This window comes from Symsagittifera roscoffensis, chromosome 7 (assembly GCF_963678635.1).
Source record: "Symsagittifera roscoffensis chromosome 7, txSymRosc1.1, whole genome shotgun sequence".
NCBI lineage: Eukaryota > Metazoa > Xenacoelomorpha > Acoela > Convolutidae > Symsagittifera > Symsagittifera roscoffensis.
Genome location: NC_087068.1, coordinates 43,648,897 through 43,671,416, shown reverse-complemented (window position 1 = coordinate 43,671,416; position 22,520 = coordinate 43,648,897). Strand labels below are relative to the sequence as shown.

General features: G+C 36.1%; 1 protein-coding gene across 2 annotated transcripts in view; it reads right to left on the bottom strand.

Moving 5' to 3' along the window:
- Nucleotides 1-21,929, bottom strand: part of LOC134851119 (uncharacterized) — a 42,982-nt gene extending 21,053 nt beyond the window's left edge. The window contains exon 1 of one of the 2 annotated variants that reach the window (XM_063867057.1): nt 21,415-21,929. In XM_063867057.1, coding sequence (XP_063723127.1) covers nt 21,415-21,438 — 24 coding nt within the window. In that variant the 5' untranslated portion in view covers nt 21,439-21,929. Of the gene's footprint in view, nt 1-55; nt 186-21,414 lie in introns of those variants that run through there. The other variant, XM_063867058.1, reaches the window with a different exon arrangement.
- Nucleotides 21,930-22,520: the final 591 nt, after the last annotated feature.

The window sequence follows — 22,520 nt, the reverse complement described above, 5'->3', positions numbered from 1 at the left end:
ATATACTGGTAATTACATCAGTTTGGACTCCTAACAAGGTTAAATTGCACAGTACCTGATTTTGATTGTCCAGCATTGTCTTTTGAAATCAATAAATGCATCAAAAAAATTCTAAGGCAAATATAATTTGGAAACAGCTGGTATAACAATAAAAAATATATATGTTTCACAAGGTCAATTGATTTTTTGCGTCAAGCGACCTTGAAAACTGGTACGCTGGAAATTTTACTTGCTTCTTTTTATGCCTCATAAATTAATTCTTTCATGCCTCAAAAGATGTACTGAACTCTAATAAAGTTATAAATTTCCCTAAAATCAGTCAAAAATGGTTTTTTCGTTCAAAACAAGGTAAATTTGATTAAGATACCTGCTGAGGAAAGGGTTCAATGAAATTCAAATGGATGAAATGGGCATCTCATAAACCATTAATTATTAATCGAGTATAACTATTAGTTATAAAACATGAGCTCTAGTATTTCTCAAGGAAAGATTTGAAAAATATGGGAAAATGGTATGTAGCCATAGATGGTGTACAATTTTGAAGCGGAATGCGCATAAGAGTATTAACAAACTGAAAAAATACCAGTCGATACTAAGACAGACTTTGATTACTTAGTGTCTGGTTTGTATTGAAATGTAATAAGCAGCTTATGTGATTGTTATTTTTTAAAAGGTACAGAGGAGAATAATACGTTCTGATAGACAAGCACATAAGATAGCCTCAAGCATGACCCTGTTAGATTTGCTTGGCCTGTAAAACACAGAGAAAACTCATAAATCTGCAGTTTCAATGGCCACCGATTTAATTTGTCCCCACTGAAGACACCAATTTATCGATGCTATATATTATAATACCAATTTACTTTGTGTGGGCTCTGAAAATCTGTATGGTGACCCTGATCTCGGTGTGAATGTTTTTCAATTATGTAGGAACAACCTGTTATTTATAGTTTTCTTTCTATATTGAAAACACATTCTGTCAATTTTTTTTCTATCAGATTTGGAGTAGTCACAGTTCGAAAAAAAAACAATAAGTTTTAGTAATAAATCAATTTGAAAAAAGTAGCCGATTACTGTGCCAATTGTACAGAATGATCTAACTGCAGTTATTAATGTGAAAAAGACGAACAAATTGTTGAATGCATTAAAAAACCTTTTCAGTGTATTTTTTGTTATGTCAAATAACAAATCTTCAGATTGTATTATGCCTTAGCACCATATTGATCTACCGTTATAGGTTTTAAGTGGAACTCGTTCATCGATGAAGTGTAAGATCTTAACTAGATTTGAGTCTAAATCGCAAACGAGACTGCTCGTATCAGGTCGAAGACTTGAATAATTTCCCTGCCCTTTGTTTATTTGAATTAGATTTTGAAAACATCAATTAAAAAGGTAAAAATTTAAAAAGGATGATTTTTTGATGATCGAATACTGAATCGAAAACTTCCCACACGCTATACCAAATATAAAATGATGTTCTTAGCGGGTAATAACGTTATAATTACATCAAATATCTTGCCTCAACTCAATTTGGGTTGACTTTTGAGCGGATTAAATGGCAGCGTTTCCATCAACAGCACGAACGAAAAATCTCGCCGCGATAATTGTCCCAAATTGAAACCCTGGCAAATAAAATAAGGTTTTTCTGAGTTTGAGCTCCAGACAACAATATCGTTCAGAGGATATAAAAAATTTCAGTTAAAAACGCCTAAGTAAAAAGTCGAAAAAACCTGATTACTGATGCTCTTCGCTATACATAATTTTGCAATAAGCAAATGAAAAATTTCAAAATAAAAGGTTACCCGATTCGGCGAGTTTCAAATTTAAAATGACGGAGTATTTGTGTACGAGGTGTTTTTTTTCTCCAACCAAATTTCACTTATCTAAATAGCTTATTTACATTATCCAAATTGATGAAGCATGCGTGAGCACTACTTCATAACTCAAGGCTAAGGTAAAGCGTAGAAGAAACAACTTTAGTTCAATACGGTACACGCAGCCACTGGCTGTACGTACACTTCACGATGAATGTAACGTTGACCTTGATAGTCATACGACGTTACGTAATACATAAATATAAAAAGATAAACGTGTTATCGGAACATAACATGACCTCTACACTACATTTCCCCTTCGAAATAATTCAGTGCACATAAATTTTTTTTTAAATATGATATATCTAGTTGATTTTAATCAATGTAAGCTATAATAGTTTGTCAGTTATTTTTCATAATCGACGGTCAAATATGCTCCTATTCTTCCCCTTTTTGGATATTCTCACAAAAAATCGAGCTCCTCTAAAATTTGATCTGTGGTCGTCTTCGGTCATGCTTATGGCTGACATTTCATCAGGAATGTCCAGTCATCCGTTGCAAAAGGGTCAATCGAGTCGCCGCTAACGCTGACCACTTCCGCCGCTCCCCGCAATTCTCACCCTGTCCCTGCAACATTGTCGCCGGCACAATTGCTTTGTTCACAACATCATCCTCTACCGCTGGCAGACACGGCGTGTGCTTCTCTTGCTGAGTGCCATGTTCCCCCGGTTGATTAAAGGCGAGGTCGCGAACAGCCACCGGCGTTCCTGGTTGAGTAGAATCCACGTTTTCGTCTAGTTTATTCGGCATGCCATTCCCACGTCCTTTTCGATTCGTCCCAGCAATTATCTCCCCGCCTGGTCTAGTGCCACCCGTGTCATTTGTATCTTGGCCTGCGCAATGTCCACTAACTTACCTAAGTTCGGATTCTTTCGGCTATTCCTAATTCTAGCCTCCAGCCCCTGGTACAAGGGTTGTAACCGGAAACCATCAATGACTTTCACTACAGAATCAGAAACTGATGGGACCCCCGATGTGTACTGAACATCGCGACGCAGTTTATCCAACGAATCGACGAAATGACCTGACACGTCTTCCTCGAGTCTCGTAATGTCATCCTGTATGTAGTCCTGTCCCCAGTAAACTGGCAGATCTCCCAAGCGAAATACGTGTCATCAGCACTTGTCTTTTTCGGGCTTGGAATTTTCTTTGGAGAAATTGGCGTGGTTGGTTTTCTCACCCTGTCCCCCACACTGGGGTTGCCACCTCCTCTCGACCGACTCAGCGTTTTCAGTATCAGATTTGATTTAGATTTCGGCGGCTCGCCTGCTCTTCGTCGGAGGTATTCCGAGCAGCCACAACATCGTTCACCTGGACTGCACCGGTGGCAATAACCTTTGTGAACAGCCTTTGGCCCAAAAACATTGGCGGGCGCCTCTTTTGTTATGGCCGGGTATTATGGCGCAAGACCATCGTCGGTTGTGAAACTCCAGTTTCTTGTCGAGCATTTCTACTTTTCGGCGAATGTGTACTCACTCCCTCCTCCTTGATGCCCATCGGCGTAGCCCTTGGCGACGACAATTCGCCCACTGTGGATTGGGGTTCTTGCGTATATTTCTCCTATAACTCAAAGTCTTTGTCCTCCTCTGTATCTCCACCGCCCTCCTCTGCTAATGACACCTCCACCGGACTAGTTGCATGCACAGTTGTCCTCAAAAAAATCACGCTGTCATCCTTTGAGCTGAGTCAGGGTACAGTCGCGCCGTTAGTCTGCGTACTTCCCGACGGAATCGCTTGTAGTCCCTTTGTCGTCACATCTGCTTTAACGTTCTCGGCTAGCTTCTCTGATGCCAAGGGTTGATCCTTCGGACGACTCATTGTTGTCCCTAGTGGATTTGGGCGATTTCCTACCGGGTTCTCGGTAGACATCAGTCCTCCGATGAGCTATCGATAGTAATTGCGTTCTCCTCGGTGCCCTTAGAGGTTGGAGTTTCTTCTCGAGCGACTCACCCAGTTGTGTCTCCTGATTCTGTAAGCGCTGCGGTTTTTTGGGCATCCCAGTCTTGTTTGCCACCCTTTTTAGCCAGTGGACTTTTGAAGCGCTCCGCCTCCGGGATTCGCTTTCCATCTGACTGAGTACCTAAATTTATCGAGAGACCAGATTTATGCAAAAATTTTCCAGAGAACTAAGTGACTGTATGATCCGTCTCCCTATCTACTTTTTCAATGAGTTGGTCAAAATAAGGTTTCGATTTCCACCGATCCTTGATTTTCCGAGAAATTTTCGTAATTTTTTTTCTGAGCTTGCAACACTGGAGCCTTGTTTAGTTCACTCTTTGAAGTCTCCGGGACCGCCTTACCCGAGACTAGCGGATGTTCAATGCAATCGAACACCCATATTCGATTCGCATGTACTCTTCGGTAATCTTGCATTACTTTAGCGGGGAACATCTTCTGGTTTCTATCTAAGGAAAACAACACATTTTTCCAAGTCAACTTTTGAACCGATGCAGAACGTTTGACAGTGTGCCAAACTGTGTTCAGTTTACGACCAATGTGCGCTTCAAACGGTGGACCTACCATTGACTGGTGTATAGTTTTCTAACGTTGTAAAGAACTTCGTTCAAACCATGTTTTAAATTTGGCTTCGGTTTCTAAGAAGAGTAAAACGAAAGCCTTCCCGAAAAGTGCGAACCCAACGCTTCACCAGACCCGTGGCCCGATGCATCCTTACCGGCAAAAAAATCAGTTGTTCATTATGTTCTGTGCAAAATTCTCGAATCGATGTAGCCACAAATCTTAAGCGTTGATCAGTCCTTATCACCCGCGGTACTGCATGGAGCGTTACAAAATTTTTCAAAAATTCTCTTGTAACCGCCGCTGTTCTACGTGTTGTTATTTAAACCGGGGAAATTTGGAGAATCGATCGACACAAATCGGTAAGCTTTTTTTGCACCCCAGGTGATGCAATGGACCCAAGAAATCAATTTGTTTTTTTTTATTAGGTTCTTCCGTCGGATCTAAATTTGCAATCCGAATACTGGGTATGACAACCTTTCATTTCTCACCGGGTTTAATGCACTCCTTGCAATTCGCCGTGGTAAATTAAGTCTGACGATTCATGTGTGACCACCAGAAGTAGTTGCTAACTACATTCCGCATCTTAAATAGACTCCTATGGCCTCTACCTAAACGTGCCATAATAGGCGCTCCTTACTGAGGCGGATTCACCATTTTATCTTCCCTGCACAAAATGCCCTTAAAGGTGTGGAATATAGAAGCGTAATGATAAAAATAAACTCCAATATTCTGAATCGCCTTGTAATCTTTCACTAAAAAAGCATCAATAATGCAATTTAAGATCTCATCAGGTTCAGTTAAGATTTAGATGAACTCGGCGTCAAAAAACTCCGCCCAATCGAAGAGAATTGACCGGAACATTTTGGCCGGTATAAAGCGAGAGTTGAATTTGTTCCGTGAAAGGTACTGGATAGGAGTTTCCTAGTGTCCGCCCCGGTTTATATACAAAAGTGGGATCTGAATTCTCGGTCATTTCGAAAGGATTAATCAATTGGCAATTGTTACAATCTTTTGTATGGTAGTGATGTCTAACACAAACTCTGAGCAATGACAATTGTTGAACGCGTCGATGAGTTTCTTCGCTGTACATTCTTTCCGATTAAGCAATTCCCATTCAGATAATGTTTCGTGTATGTCATCATTTGCCGAGAAGCTAGTTTTAACGAATTCATTTGCCGCCAGTGCAATTAACCAACTAAGTGCATTACCTTGCGCAACGACGAACGTATTATCTGTTCGCGAGACTTTCGCGGCTGCTCCGACTAGGTGAAGAGAAATGTAAATGACAAACCCCATGTTCTCGCCCAGGATATATTCGATTTCATAATCAAATGGGAGTAATCGGTCAACCCGTCGAATTGATTTTGTTTTTGTTGTCTTGGAATTCTTTTTCTCTCACAGACAAGATAATAACCCTTAATGATAATGAATTATTTTGAATGGGGCCTTCCGCTTCATTTAAAAACAAGAGGCGTATGAGATAAACTTCCTTCCGTCGGGAGGAAATAGTTCCAGCGCAGCCCCTAGGCTTTTTTGATGCATCACATTTAACTCGTGTTTCTTTTCGTATGTCAAAATGATGATTTTCTACAAACACCCATACTATGTTTTTCATGATTCCAAATGCTTTGTCATGGTTTCCTCACCATTCAAATCATGAGTGCTTTTTCATTAGGTCGCGAAAGGGTTCTGTTACGGCCGCAAACTTTGGAATAAACCCGATAAAGTGGTTCATTGAACCAATCACTGACCTTATGTTAGAATTTTATTTGGTTTTTTCATTTTGACTATTGACTCACTTTTCCTTCCAGCGGTACTGCATTTTTATTAGTTAGCTTAAGCCCCAACCAATCAATCTCCTTTGCGAAAACAGTGCATTTATTTCATTTTGCAGCTGCGTTGTTTTGGTTCAACATCTGCAACACTTTTCTCAATTCTCGCCAATGACCTTCCGGCGAACCTCGCCTCGCTATTAAGATGTCATCTATGTACTCATGAACCCCCGGGTAAGGCCCCACCATGGAATATAAAACCCTTTGAAACTCATTAGGCATATCTCCTAGCCCGTAGAATCCGGTCAGGAACCTATACGTTCCCATGACATTACCCCCAACAATGCTCAAGTTATATTGGCGACTGGTTGCCTCACTCAAAACCATTTGTGGGTACGCCAATTTTCAGTCGATATTTGAACCATATCGCATCTGAGGTATTGCCACTAATGGTTAAGGCCACATTATTGACCAGTTTGTTCATATTTGGCATCTGGTACCAATTGCGATAGATTTGCTTATTTGTCAACTTTGAAACTAATGCCAATTTGACCGAACCGTCTCATTTTGCCGTTATTACCATAGTTAAGATAAAACAGTCGTCGGTGCACTTACCTAGCTTTACAAAATGACCTTCTAGAAGCAGCCCATATATAATTTCTTCGACTTTTGGTAATACGTGTTTTGCTACTCTTCCCCCTTAACCTGAACTGGAAGTAATGGCTCATGAAAACATGTTCTGACTTCAGAATTTTTCAATGCCCCTTTTCGTTCGAACAGCTCTTTGAACTCTTTCAGTTTTTCAATGATATACTCACATTGAACTGGTGACTATTCTCCGACTGAATCCAGGGTGCTGTCCGTCCCCCCTTCTTTGACGGACACTGCTATTTTCTTCTGGCGAACTTCGATGCCCAGAGCTGGCAGGATTTTGTTTCTAATAATATTCCTTTGTGTTATTCCTGTGATATGAAACTTGGCGTTTTTTGCCAACCAGCCTCTCGATTCATTTTCGCCAACCAGCCATTCCGATTTCAATCATTTTCCTGTTTTTTGGCCCCCTTGTCCACAATCGTCTTGATAACGAAAACGCAAGACTCCTCTTTGTCTTGCTGTTCAAATGTCCAGATAACATTTGTTTCGTATTGTGTGAGCTGGTATGTACCGTCTACTTGATATTTCAAGTTTTTTTTACAAAACTTCGCAAAATGCCCAGCGGTCTATGTGACTCGCTTTCAGATGATTTTCACAGTTGTGACATTGGTCCAACATCTGATTATTAACATCGGTAATCCGTTCTCCTTTACGTAACTTCCCCTTGACCCCAATTACTTAAATCTGCCTTAATTTTTTGGTACCATTAACTCGATTGTTTCCGAATCTTGGCAATCCTCAACTATCCCTCTTGTACATGAGTTCGCGCCGCTTTCGGACTACAACAAAAGTTAACGCTTCCCCGAGCCCATTGTTTCCATGCACAGTTGCTTCTTCACCTCTTCTGTTTTGATATTAAAAACCAAAACGTCGCGTACAATCGACTCCTCCCGATCGCCGAAATAACAACCGCGGTTGAGATCACTAAGCGCCTCCAAGAAAAGCTTCATGCCCTCATTGTCTCTTTGTTTTCGTCCAAAAATTATGAATCATTTATTGGTAACATTCGGTTCTTTTTGGATTTTATCTGTTGATAACTTCCACAATTCGATGAAGGTCATGTCCATAATCTAACGGTATGGATGTTTCTGAATGAAGTATTTCTGTCCTTGTTTCCCCAACGACAACAATAATTGCAATTTATTATAATATTTATTATATATTGCAATCGCTTATCCACGTCAACCCGAGTCGATCCTTTGAATGTCTTGCGTTCGTCTTCTGCCCAACTGTGTTCTTCATCACTGCATGCTGTTATTCCTCGGCTCCCAATCCGTTTTCGCCTGTTTCTCCTCTGTTCCAAGGTTCGATAAGAATTGTCGGGCAATACATTGTCTTGCAATAGGTCTTCAAAATCGGTTTCTTCTTCGCGATAACTATTATCTGGAAACTTTGCATCCATTCTTCCCACGATACCGGAGGTTCCTGTGATGAGCCAGCCCAAAAAACGTCCATACCACGACAGGCCGAGTCCATATTTGACTGCACCATGAGGAAGTATGCATGATCACTACGTCATAACTCAAGTCTTAGTAAAACGCAGCCACTGGCTGTACGAACACTTCACTATGACCGTAACGTTGACCTTGATAGTCATACGACATAACGTAATAGATAAATATAATAATATAAACGTGTTATCGTAACATCACATGATCTCTACACTAACCAAACATTGCTGTTATAGCTGCTATATTGAGCTCAAGATTTGTGGTAAACAGCCCATTACTTATCAAAAAGAGATCATAGTTGAAATATATATAGTTTTAAAATTGAGCTCAATATAACATCTTGTTCAAATAATGCCAATTGGACCAATTTGTTGCAACTAACGCGCAGAATAACACGTGCTATAAACAACCTTAGAATTGAATTGAAGCATGCTATGACGTCTATTTCATACGTTGCTAATGGAAAAAAATGTTTTGTACGTTACATATTTCTTTAATTCTAAACTTTAGGAATTTTCATCCTTTTCAAAAAAGTCGAACACAATTCAATCGATCTTAAAAGGCAGTCGGAACACTCTAGGCTTTTTCTTGATAAAAGCAGTATATGTGCCAATAATTTAGAAAGATGATCAAATTGATCGGTTTAATTGTCAGGTGATGGGGGAAGATTGGGAAACTACTGCAAATTTGCTTTATGATGTCTCAGTATGGGTCATTTTGGGTCAAAACAATTCAACTTATTTGTTAGTTTTTGAAATTATTTACATTAGCCGCGTTTCGGTTTGTGTCAGACTAGCTATGAAAATGATTGGCAGAATCATTTGACCTGAAACATACCCGCAAAACACAGCGCAAATTTTTGTCTACATTTGCTGAAATTTCGGGAAATTTCTGAATTTTTTGATCATGTGTTTACCGAGAGCAAAAGCGGAATCACAGTTGCGTCAATTTTTAACTTTTGCTTAGAATGGTATGAAAATCGTAAAAACTGTTAATTGAAATGGTTACTTACAACAACATTGAGAAACAGGCCTTCAAATGAGCAGTCGCTTTAAAATGCAAACTTAATTAATTATTTTGTACTATTATTTTACAGAAAAAGTGTTCATTAAATGATAAAAGGAAATATGTAAACCTCGACTAACATGGACGACCTTATGAACTCGATTCCTGATGCAGCTATCAAGGAGGCAGTGCGAGAGATGGCTACTCAGATGAAGCACAACAAGCGGGAAACTGACAAAAGGTTGGGAGGAAATTTAGGACTTCTGTCAGCGGTTAGAAAGAAGATTAAGGGAACTAGAGAGGTAAGCAAAGCCCCAATTACTATTTCATAACCCCCATTTAACACTTGAGATAACGTGAAACTCTAGGAAAACCTTATGAAATTTTTGTTAAATGGATTAAAGTGATTTAAGTATAAAATTGCTGACAGTAATTTGAAACTATTTCATCTTTTGCCAGGAACTACAAACCTCGATGACGTAAAATCTCTGCCAATCATAGTGAAGTTCATATACTTTCATCATAAAAATATAGCGTCTGGTCGAAAAGGTCATTTAAAAATTAGAGTTAACCAGTTGAACGCAAAAATGTTATGGGTTGAAGAAAGGTTTACCAAGTATAAACATACTATCCAATTGTTATCCGATTGGTGAAATTTTTTTGTTTTGTATGTTAAAATTTTGAATACTGGGCTCTTTTCCAGTTCCCCCCCCCACCTTTCAAAATACCGAGTTTTATGTTTATTTTACGTGTTATTACGGCTAAATGCGTGATGTTACGCTGTAAAGTATGAAGAACAAATCTGTTCACAGTTGTTGATTTGTTCACCACGCCAAATTTCATTGCATTATGACAAGGTTAAATAAGCTTTTCAAAGTTGAATTTGAAGGGGGAAACTGGAAAAGAGCCGAATACTGTAGCGTAGAATGAGTTTTACTTTACTGAGGGGTAACCTTAATTGAAATGGTCATTGAATCTTCGAAAGCGTTTTGATGCATGATCAATATAATTGATAATCTGTGCTTAAATTTCGGGCCTCGAGCAATTAAGCAATTAGACAACTCAGTAGTTTTACTCCCCTTTTCGGTTTTGTTTCAAAATTTCTATACTGAAAAAATGTCAATCTTTATTTATTTTGGGCAGCGATCTCTGTGTCCATGCAAAAAATACATATTACAGAAAGCAAGTTTTTTTTCCACAGCATTAGAATTGTGTAACCTCTGCGAACACTCATCGAAAAAGTCTTAAATTTTTAGCAAAACTTTTAGCCAATTAATTCGATGCATTGTAAGTGCTCAGCGCTCAGCGACTTCCGCCAGTACTTGAAAAAGTCATTTTACAATTTTTAGTACTTGAGTTCAAAGGTAAAGAATGTTATATTATAAGTGTACAATTACTTCCGCGTATATTATAAACAGTAATTTGATAATTTAGGCCTACATCAACTCAATGTGTTGAAAAAGTTTTGAACTGTGATTTCCGCGTCCACCTCAAAATTAAGCATTAACAGGAACTACAGATGCCTATCTTTTTGAGGAATTACACATTTTTGGAATTTGCGCAAAAACTTATAGTTCGAGGCACTATGGTATTTTAAGTTCCTAGTTAGATTTTACTTTTTGATTTGAGAAAATAAATCATATGTTTTGAAAATTGAACGCTAAGAAAAAAAAAGAAGAATATAAATATTATTAATCAAAAATGAGGGAAAAAATTCCAATTTAGAAAAAAACTACTGTAAGAAAAAAACCAATAAGCAATTAACGATTTATTAGCTTTGAGAGAAACAGATCGAGAAAAGTTGGACAAAAATACTCAACTAGGTTTCCAGCATGTCTTACAAAACATCAGATTTTGCATAAAAATTTTGACAAGCCGGAGCTTTATATGGATAGCCTCGAAACCAAACCGCAACTCATTGCTTTAAGAGAAATTTGATGCAGTGATAATAGTCTCCAAAATGCAAATCAATTGACAGATTGAGGAATTTTGATTCCTCTACTGCAGAACTAACAGTAGAGGTGGCGGAATGGGATTTTTCATGAAATCCAAAATGGCAATTGAAAATATCCTAGCAAACTCAAATGAGCTTTTACAAATTATCACAAAACAAGTGAATACCACAATCAAAGGCATTCTTTTATCAGTTTGCTGTAATTATCCTAGTCATCCAATTGATAGTTTTGTGGAAAAGTTTATATCTCATAAGATTTGTTAACCCACCTTAGCATGATGCATACTGCTTGCAGGGCTTTTAGTTTTATTAATTTAGAATAAACCAGTGAAGTAGAAAAATCATTGAAATTATGAAAAGTCATAATCTATACAACTAGACAAAACAACTGGTCGCATGGGAGTCAACGTCAAATAAATCGTCAATTAACTTAATCTTTTGCATCTTTCAGCCAAATGTTTCGTGAACAAAATATCAACAAGACTGCTCGTATCAGGGCGAAGCCCTGAATGTTCCGACTGCCTTTTAAGGTTTATGGAGCAGTAAAAACATTTTAAAAAATAAATTGAAATAAAATGAAAATGTTTTTTTTCTAAAGTTTGATTTTTTTTAAATCATCACCCCCATACGCCATATAAAGCACAAAAAGATAGATTTTGCTCCTTGTAACAAATCATTGCTGCCAAATCAGCTTCTTTCAACCAATTTGGAACGATTTCTAAGACGGATTGAATCTCCGCTTACGCGTTAATATATCGCGCGTTTAATTGTCCCAAATTGGCCTAGATGGCAATCTTTAAACCCCCATAACTTAACGAAAAATGATCACAGGTGAAATATCTTTTCAAATTTAAGCTTAGGACAACAATACCTTTTGAATGATATTTAAAAATTTTGTCAAAAATGGCTAGTTAAAAAGTCGAAATTTGTCTGAAGAAAAAAAAACCACACTGAGCAAAAATATTCCGTTACCTTCGTATCGAAAGTCGGAACACTAACAGATCATTACACAGTTGTTGTGGACTCCAATGTTTTCTAACTTGAGAACGTTTTAGGAAGTGTAAACATGTAAACAACTAGAGATTCTTAAAACACCAAAAGACCTTTTTTTCTCAAAAAGTCTGCCGAATACTTACAAAATCTCAAACAACGCCAAATTGATGAAGCTTTTCCCTTGTTTCAAATTTTAATTATAAAACTAAGAAAAAAAATTGAACCTAAAAAAATATTTCCTAAATACAAAAAAAAGAAAAGCTTGAATGAAAAAGCACATAAAAGTTGTCCGTAAAAAACGGCCTTCAGCTGAAAAAAATGTCGACAAAACCGAAAGAAGACAAAGAAGGAAAAAATAACTCAAGGTAGTAAAAACCCGAACAACCCCTGGTCTGAAGAAATATAACACTTTTTTATTAATAGAGAATCAAAGCTAGCCAGCAAGTATACATCATACAGAAACATAAAAACTGTAGGAACAAAAAACTATCTTTTTAGATCAAACAACTAGTAAGGATTTATTCGAAATAATTGGTGCTCATCAAAGCTAGAGTTCGAAAGGCTGCAATATGATTGGCAGTTTTTAGGTAACAATTTTCAACCAATTTTTGAGAGAAGTTTGAAAAAATTTGTTCAAACGATGTATTAAAGTCCGATATTTTCGAGATCAAGGTGTGCTCAGGACAACCCGTGTTTTGCCTTTTTCAAGTCGGGAGATCAAAAAGAACCTAGTTATTACAGACAGATTTTTTTATTACCTGTTTTGAGTAAAGTACTTGAAAATTTTTAATGAAAGATAACAACTTTAATTGTAAACAAAAACTTTTAAGAAGAATAAAGTGACCTATGCTAGTTGTTTTTGCTAAAGAGACAAAACCCTTACGGTTGACCATGATAGAAATCACCAAATTTTTAGGAAAATCTTTGGATAATTAGGATCCAACATGCTGCGTGTTTCTCAACTTATCGAAAGCAATTGATACTGTTGATAATTATGTTATTCTGCATAAAGGTAAACTTTATAAGCTAGGAGGGCCAAAACCAGAATTTTTGAATTATCTCTCAAACCGAAAGTAGGCTGAACAATCAAAATTGAGACAAAGTGGAGGTGGTGTATCACAGGGGTATGTACTAAGCCCTAATTTTTTTCCTACTTTTTGGAAATGACCCTAAAAAAGTGAGCGTAAATTAAATACTCAACTAGGCTTCCAAAATGTCTTACAAAACAGCAGATTTTGCATAAAAATTTTGACGAGCCGGAGCTTTGTATAGATAGCCTCGAAACCAAACCGCAACTCATTGCTTTAAGAGAAATTTTGCAGTGATAATAGTCTGCAACATACAAATCAATTGACAAATTGAGGAATTTCGATAAAATAGAGCAGAACTAACAGTAGAGGTGGAGGAATGGGACTTTTCATGAAATCCAAAATGGCAATTGAATTTATCCTAGCAAACTCAAATGAGCTTTTACAAATTATCACAAAACAAGTGAATACCAAAATCAAAGGCATTTTTTTATCAGTTTGCTGTAATTATCCTAGTCATCCAATTGATAGTTTTGTGGAAAAGTTTGTATCTCATAAGATTTGTTAACCCACCTTAGCATGATGCATACTGCTTGCAAGGCTTTTACTTTTAATAATTTAGAATAAACCAGGGAAGTAGAAAAATCATTGAAGTTATGAAAAGTCATAATCTATACAACTAAACAAAACAACTGGTCGCAATGGAGTCAACGTCAAATAAATCATCAATTAACTTATTCTTTTGCATTTTTCCAGCCAATTGTTTCGTGGACAAAATATCAACAAGACTGCTCGTATCAGGGCGAATTCCTGAATGTTCCGACTGCCGTTTAAGGTTTATGGAGCAGTAAAAACAATTAAAAAAATAAATTGAAATAAAATGAAAATGTTCTTTTTCTAAAACTTGATTTTTTTAAAATCATCACCCCCATACGCCATATAAAGCACAAAAGGATAGATTTCGCTCTTTGTAACAAATCAATGCTGGCAAATCAGCTTCTTTCAACCAATTTGGAGCGATTTCTAAGACGGATTAAATCTCCGCTTACGCTTTAATAGCGCGAAATATATCGCGCGTTAATTGTCACAAATTGGCCGAAATGGCAATCTTTAAACCCCCATAACGTTACAAAAAATGATCACAAGTGAAATATCTTTTCAAATTTGAGCTCAAGGCAACAATACCTTTCGAATGATATTAAAAAAATTCCGTCAAAAATCGCTAGTTAAAAAGTCGAAACTTGTCTGAACAAAAAAAAAACCCACCCCGAGCACAAATATTCCGTTACATTCGTATCGAAAGTCGGAACAATAAACTAAAATACACCAGAAAACAAAGTTCCTCCCCATTTTTCAAATGGTCGGAACAACAACTTTTCACACCATATGCCTACGTAAGAAAACTTAGCGAGCGAGGCATGATTTCAAAACTAAATACGGATGCAAGAAATTAACCAAAAGAGCGCCATTTGTCGTAATCATTTATCTTCTGCTGCTTGGATAACCGAACTTTCATCCTATACTCTATAGGAACAAGACTGCTCGCAGTTTGCCAAAATCCCGAATGTGCCTATTTTGAAATACTGCTCTTTTCTTTAGACTTAGGAAAAGATTAAACCATGTTCACCTAGCTTAATGTCATTGTTGTTTTAGTCAATGGAAAACAGCTCATTCTCAACGTTCGTCACGATAAAATCCTGGGCTTCTTCCTGTTCATCAGTTCGGTCGAAATGACCATCAGTTTCGCTTTTAACCAAATCTACCCTGAGAACGCCTTGAAATGCGAATTCGGACAAATGCTACCGATGAACAACGTACTTGTGTGGAAATCAATGGCATTTTTTGGGGCATCATTCGTAATTTTCATAACCTCGATCATTTCCGCTTACTTCACGCGTTTAGACGTGATCAAGAATAGAGTTCACGTGTCTTCAGATCCCCAAACAGTGAACATTATTAAGGATTTCACACCTTTGTTGAGAGAGTTTCAAATTTAAGCTTAGAACAACAATATTTTTTGAATGATATTAAAAAATTTCGTCAAAAATGGCTAGTTAAAAAGACGAATTTTGTCTGAAGAAAAAAAAACCAACACCGAGCAAAAATATTCCGTTACTTTCGTATCGAAAATCGAAACACTAACAAATCATTACACAGTTGGTGTGGACTCCAAAGTTCTTTAATTTGAGAACGTTTTAGGAAGTGAAGCGCTCGTCTCATGTAAACAACTAGAGATTCTTAAAACACCAGAAGACCTTATTTTTTTTCTCAAAAAGTCTGCAGAACACTTACAAATTCTCAAACAACGCCAAATTGATGAAGCTTTTCCCTTGTTTCAAATTTTAATTCAAGAAACTAAGGAAAAAAATTGAACCTATTAAAAAATTTCCCAATACAAAAAAAAGAAAAGCATGAATGAAAAAAGAACATAAAAGTTATCCGTAAAAAAACTTAGGTGAAAAAAATATCGACAAAACCGAAAGAAGACAAAGAAGGAAAAAATAATTCAAGGTAGTAAATACCCGAACAACCCCTGGTCTGAAGATATGTAACACTTTTTTTATTAATAGAGAATCAAAGCTAGCCAGCAAGTTTACATCATACAGAAACATAAAAAATGTAGGAAAAAAAAACAATCTTTTTAGATCAAACAACTATTAAGGTTTTATTCGAAATAATCGGTGCTCATCAAAGCTAGAATTCGAAAGGCTGCTATATGATTGGCAGTTTTTAGGTAACAATTTTTAACCAATTTTTGAAAGAAGTTTGAAAAACTCTGTTCAAACGATGTATTGAGGTCCGATATTTTCGAGATCAAGGTGTGCTCAGGACAACCCGTGTTTTGCCTCTTTCAAGTCGGGAGATCAAAAAGAACCTAGTTATTACAGACAGATTTTTTTATTACCTGTTTTGAGTAAAGTACTTGAAAATTTTTAATGAAAAATAACAATTTTAATTGTAAACAAAAGTTTTTAAGAGGAATAAAGTGACCTATGCTAGTTGTTTTTGCTAAAGAGACAGAACCCTTACGGTCGCGACCATGATAGAAATCACCAAATTTTTAGGAAAATTTTTGGATAATTAGGATCCAACATGCTGCGTCTTTATCAACTTATCGAAAGCAATTGATACCGTTGATAATTATGTTATTCTGCATAAAGGTAAACTTTATAAGCTAGGAGGGCAAAAACCAGAATTTTTGAATTATCTCTCAAACCGAAAGCAGGCTGAACAATCAAAATTGAGACAAAGTGGAGTTGGTGTATCACAGGGGAATGTATTAGGCCCAAATTTTTTTTCCTACTTTTTAGAAATCACCCTAAAAAAGTGTGCGTAAATTAAATACTCAACTAGGCTTCCAAAATGTCTTACAAAACATCAGATTTTGCATAAAAAATTTGACGAGCCGGAGCTTTATATAGATGGCCTCGAAACCAAACTGCAACTCATTGCTTTCAGAGAAATTTGATGCAGTGATAATAGTCTGCAAAATGCAAATCAATTGACAAATTGAGGAATTTCGATAAAATAGAGCAGAACTAACAGTAGAGTAGGCGGAATGGGATTTTTCATGAAATCCAAAATGGCAATTGAATTTATCCTAGCAAACTCAAATGAGCTTTTACAATTTATCACAAAACAAGTGAATACCAAAATCAAAGGCATTCCTTTATCAGGTTGCTGTAATTATCCTAGTCATCCAATTGATAGTTTTGTGGAACAATTTATATCTAATAAGATTTGTTAACCCACCTTAGCATGATGCATACTGCTTGCAGGGCTTTTAATTTTAAAAAATTAGATTAAACCAGGGAAGTAGGAAAATCATTGAAGTTATGAAAAGTCATAATCTATAAAACTAACCAAAACAACTGGTCGCATGGGAGTCAACGTCAAATAAATCATCACTAACTTATTCTTCTGCATTTTTCCAGCCAACTGTTTCGTGGACAAAATAAATCATCATTAACTTATTCTTCTGCATTTTTCCAGCCAACTGTTTCGTGGACAAAATATCAACAAAACTGCTCGTATCAAGGCGCAGCCCTGAGTGTTCCGACTGCCTTTTAAGGTTAATGGAGAAATAAAAACATTTAGAAAAATGAATTAAAATAAAATGAAAATGTTTTTTTTTCTTCTAAAGTTTGATTTTTTTTAAATCATCCCCCCCATACGCCATATAAAGCACAAAAGGATAGATTTCGCTCCTTGTAACAAATCAATGCTGGCAAATCAGCTTCTTTCAACCAATTTGGAACGATTTCTAAGACGGATTAAATTTCCATTACGGGTTAATAGCGCGAAATATATCGCGCGTTAATTGTCACAAATTGGCCAAAATGGCAATCTTTAAACCCCCATAACGTTACGAAAAATGATCACAGGTAAAATAATTTTTCAAATTTAAACTTAGGACAACAATACCTTTTGAATGATATTAAAAAATTTCGTCAAAAATGGCTAGTTAAAAAGTCGAATTTTGTCTGAAGAAAAAAAAACCCACACCGAGCACAAATATTCCATTACTTTCGTATCGAAAGTCGGAACACTAACAAATCATTACACAGTTGGTGTGGACTCCAAAGTTCTCTAACTTGAGAACGTTTTAGGAAGTGAAGCGCTCGTCTCATGTTATTAACTAGAGATTCTTAAAACACCAGAAGACCTCATTTTTTTTTCTCAAAAAGTCTGCAGATTACTTAGAAATTCTCAAACAACGCCAAGTTGATGAAACTTTTCCCTTGTTTCAAATTTTATTTCAAGAAACTGAGGAAAAAATTGAATATAATAAAACATTTCCCAAATACAAAAAAAAGAAAAGCATGAATGAAAAAGCACATAAAAGTTATCCGTAAAAAACGGCATTTAGGTGAAAAAAATGTCGACGAAACCGAAAGAAGACAAAGAAGGAAAAATCATACAAGGTAGTAAATACCCGAACAACCCCTTGTCCGAAGGAATATAACACTTTTTTTATTAATAGAGAATCAAAGCTAGCCAGCAAGTTTACATCATACAGAAACATAAAAACTGTAGGAAAAAAATTAATCTTTTTAGATCAAATAACTAGTAAGGATTTATTCGAAATAATTGGTGCTCATCAAAGCTAGAACTCGAAAGGCTGCTATATGATTAGCAGTTTTTAGGTAACAATTTTTAACCAATTTTTGAGAGAAGTTTGAAAAACTCTGTTCAAACGATGTATTGAAGTCAGATATTTTCGAGATCAAGGTGTGCTCAGGACAGCCCGTGTTTTCCCTTTTTCAAGTCGGTAGATCAAAAAGAACCTAGTTACTACAGACGGATTTTTTTATTACTTGTTTTGAGTAAAGTACTTGAAAATTTTAAATGAAAGATAACAACTTTAATTGTAAACAAAAACTTTTAAGAAGAATAAAGTCCCCTATGCTAGTTGTTTTTGCTAAAGAGACAAAACCCTTACGGTCGCGACCATGATAGAAATCACCAAATTTTTAGAAAATCTTTGGATAATTAGGATCCAACATGCTGCGTGTTTCTCAACTTATCGAAAGCAATTGATACTGTTGATATTTATGTTATTCTGCATAAAGGTAAACTTTTTAAGCTAGGAGGGCCAAAACCAGAATTTCTGAATTATCTCTCAAACCGAAAGCAGGCTGAACAATCAAAATTGAGACAATGTGGAGGTGGTGTATCACAGGGGTATGTATTAGGCCCTAATTTTTTTCCCACTTTTTAGAAATGACACTAAAAAAGTGTGCGTAAATTCAAAAATTACTGAGTTTGTTGATAATACAAATATATACGTCCCTGTCAGAAACAGTTCAAAAACAATTTGAAAAAGATATTTAAAAACAGCTTGATTGGATGGGCCAAACTAAACTCACCATCAACCCGATCGATTTAAACAAAACTAATCATTAGCTCACCAGATCACAATTATGCCGACCTCAAAAAACCTTCATTTATAAATTATAAAACCAGTAACTCTGTAAAACATATGGCAACCTGTGTTGATGACGAACTGCCTTTCAAAAATCATATTGCAGAATGCAGAAGTCATGTTATCAATTCAAAAAAAATTATCATATGACCAGCTCTCATCAAGCTATACAAGTCATCAGGACAACTAACTGGTTAATACGGTGTTGAAATCTATAGTAAGGCAAAAAAACTGCAAAAAACAAACTAGACTGAACCAGAACAAAACGCTACATACACTTGTCTCTCCTCGTAAAGTTGATTCCTTGAAAAATATTAACGAACAGCTACTAGTACAATATATGCTGCACAAAAGAATTTCATATATATGAGTTAGTCAAAGTACTATGCAGAACGCTCTGTAATCAACATAACAAAGAGCTATTCTATAATATTTTAAGCCACCCTGAAGCTGAAGAGATAATTTTTAGGAAGAGCAGGCTAAAGTTTCACAAATTTCAAACACAAAACGCCTGACTTTCAAATCGATATTCAAAACAGACAATGTACAGATAAAATGTATAGATATATAATCAAACAAGCTTATCGGACTAAATACACAATCAGCCTAGAAATAATTTTTTTTGTTTTAGTCATAATTAGCATGATTTTACATCGAAATTGTAGTATCATGAAAATTGACCCAATTTGAACCCAAAAGTTGAGTTAATTCAGATAAAATTTTTGCTTTTGATCGTTTTTTACCAAACCATGCAATTTTTTTAATACCCAGAACGGACATTGAGCCTGAGTTACATTTAGAAGAAGGTTGTATTTTGATTGATTGTGTTAATCAAAAAGCCTTGAAATGTTTGATGGGTTGAGCAGATATTTAGGAAAGCTCTCCAAGTAATTTGGTAAAGTGTTCTGATCATTTAATCCCTCTGTTGAAATTTACCCGATATCGAATTTTTCATTGTTACATATTTAACAATTCCATTTAATAGGTTTTTAAAGTGTCTACCAAAAATTTTATTGCTTTCATTCTAGCTCTTGCCTCAACTTCATTAGCGTTTTTTCTTCTTATTATAATTTCAGATAACAGTTGGTCTAATTCTCAATTAATGGGCTGTTAAGCTGCATCCACTAAAAAGACAAATTTCAGGGAGATTTCTGTATTGATACCCAGAAGTTAAAGCAAATAACCTGCGGGTCTGATTTTTATATCTGATAAATGTACTAATGACAATGATTGCTTTTTTCAGTTTTTTCATCTAATCTCATCCAAGTCTCCGAAAGAAGCATTTGTATATTAAAATGGTATAGGAACGTATTACTTAAATCAAATGAGAAATCGTCAAAAAGCTTTAATCAAAATTTTTCCGGAGAAAACAACTTAACTAACTTTAATATTGCGCCCACATATTTCGTTCTAGTAAAAAAAATAGGCTGATTTAGTCATTTTTTGATATTACTTTAGTTTTTGTCACTTTCATTAAATTATGTGCCAGTTTTTTGGCTGAGGTTGGAGGGTTTATTGTTCACCATCGGGATGATACGTGTTGCGTGTTGCGAGCCAGAGAAATTAACTCTTTCTGAAAACGCGTGATGGAAATCGCGTGTGCAAGCGCCTACGCGTGTAAAGCGCGCCGATCTAGACGGCACCGGAAAAGAGTTTTTTGATAGTTTGGAACCTGAAACAGGAAGCGCTCTCAATTAAGTTTCTGGGTTAGAATCTGAGCCAATATTTAATAATATTTTCTTTTAATGGCAAACGAATTTCTCAAAAATGAGTATTCGCAAGATAACTTTTGAGGAGAGGGGTGGTTTCGAGTGTTTCCGTAGGACGACGAAATTGATTATCCGAGCTGTCTCAAAATACTGGAGTACACTTTCTGTCAAAACTTTCAGCGCCGGGGGCAATTTTTTGAGAAAAAAAAACAGGCAAAGGGTTACTTTTCAAGGAAATTTTGACAAAAATAATCGCGCTTCCTTCATATTTTGAGTGGATATTGAGCCTGAAGGAGCCGTCAGAATTTTAGGATAGGGTCAACCAAAAACGGATGTCGTAAAACAGTACCAAATAGGACCCTTTGCGAATAGTTTGGCAGCAAGAACTGGTAGAAGATGCAATCACCGCTGGCAGCACCCCAACCCCCCATCCCCCCGGCACGCTATAATGTCGTCTATAAAATTTTGTCCGAAGTTGCAGTTTTATAATCAATGCCTGAAGAACTAAATAAATAAATTGCTACTCACTAATCCACACGAGGCCGCCAACATTCCGTTAGATAAAAGTAACGAATATAATCAAATGTTTTTTTAATTTCAGTTTTTTAAACCGATAGCCTAACGCCCAACTCTAGATAAAAATATAAAACATGTGTTCACTGACGCGGCTAGAACAATTTTTCTCAAACTAAATGAAAAACGGCGACATAATTCCACTTAATATTTACAGTGATGTTAAATCAAAGAGTTGGCGTTCTGCGTCAGATTATTGTTCAAAGGACGTCAGTCAATTTATGGAACGGAAATAGTTCTTTGATTCAAATTTATAGCAATATTGAAAAAAAGTTCGAATTCACTCACTTATGTGAGAATTGAAGTTGAAAAAAGAACGGTGAAATCGAATTTTACCAGAAGGGGTGAAATGGTTTTGACGTTTGCAAATCAATTAATTTGCAATATATCGGGTGAAAATGGTGAAATCGAATATGTGCAACCCAGATTGGTTTTGGAACCACATGAAGATAATCTCACCCGGACTTTTAATTGATAAAAACAAATCCCTATACCCTTCCACTCAATATATTTGCTCTGACGTTCTTGAACTTGTATCAACTCTTCCTCTGTTTGATAATATCGATTCTTGTTTGAGAGCTAACCTACATTTCAAGTTTATTCACGCTAAGTTTGCTTTGAATTTGTCGCTATAAAACCACAGACCGAAATATTATAGTACCCTGAGTTTTGAACAGTTTTTAAATAATGATTGAATAACATAATCAAGTTTAGAATCGCATGGCATTGGAAGCTTAGTAAACATCACATTTGAATTTCGAGAAAGTAAAATAAATAACCGAAAAAGTGAAAAAAATTTAAATTGGAGTCAATTTTTTGACAATTGTTTTGGCAAAAATTGACCAGCCACAGAAATTAAAAAAATGGGCACGAACATTGAAAAAACGAAGAAAAAAGGTAGAAAGTGTTTTTAATCCTTCATGCCAAAACCTAAGTCAGCTACTGCTTCCCCTAAAATTCTTCATGCTCGATATTTTTGTGTTTGTCTGGAAAAACTTGTGCTACTGTTCGGGCGTTTTATTTGCACGTATAAAGTAATCACGTTTGGGGGCATTTTAGAA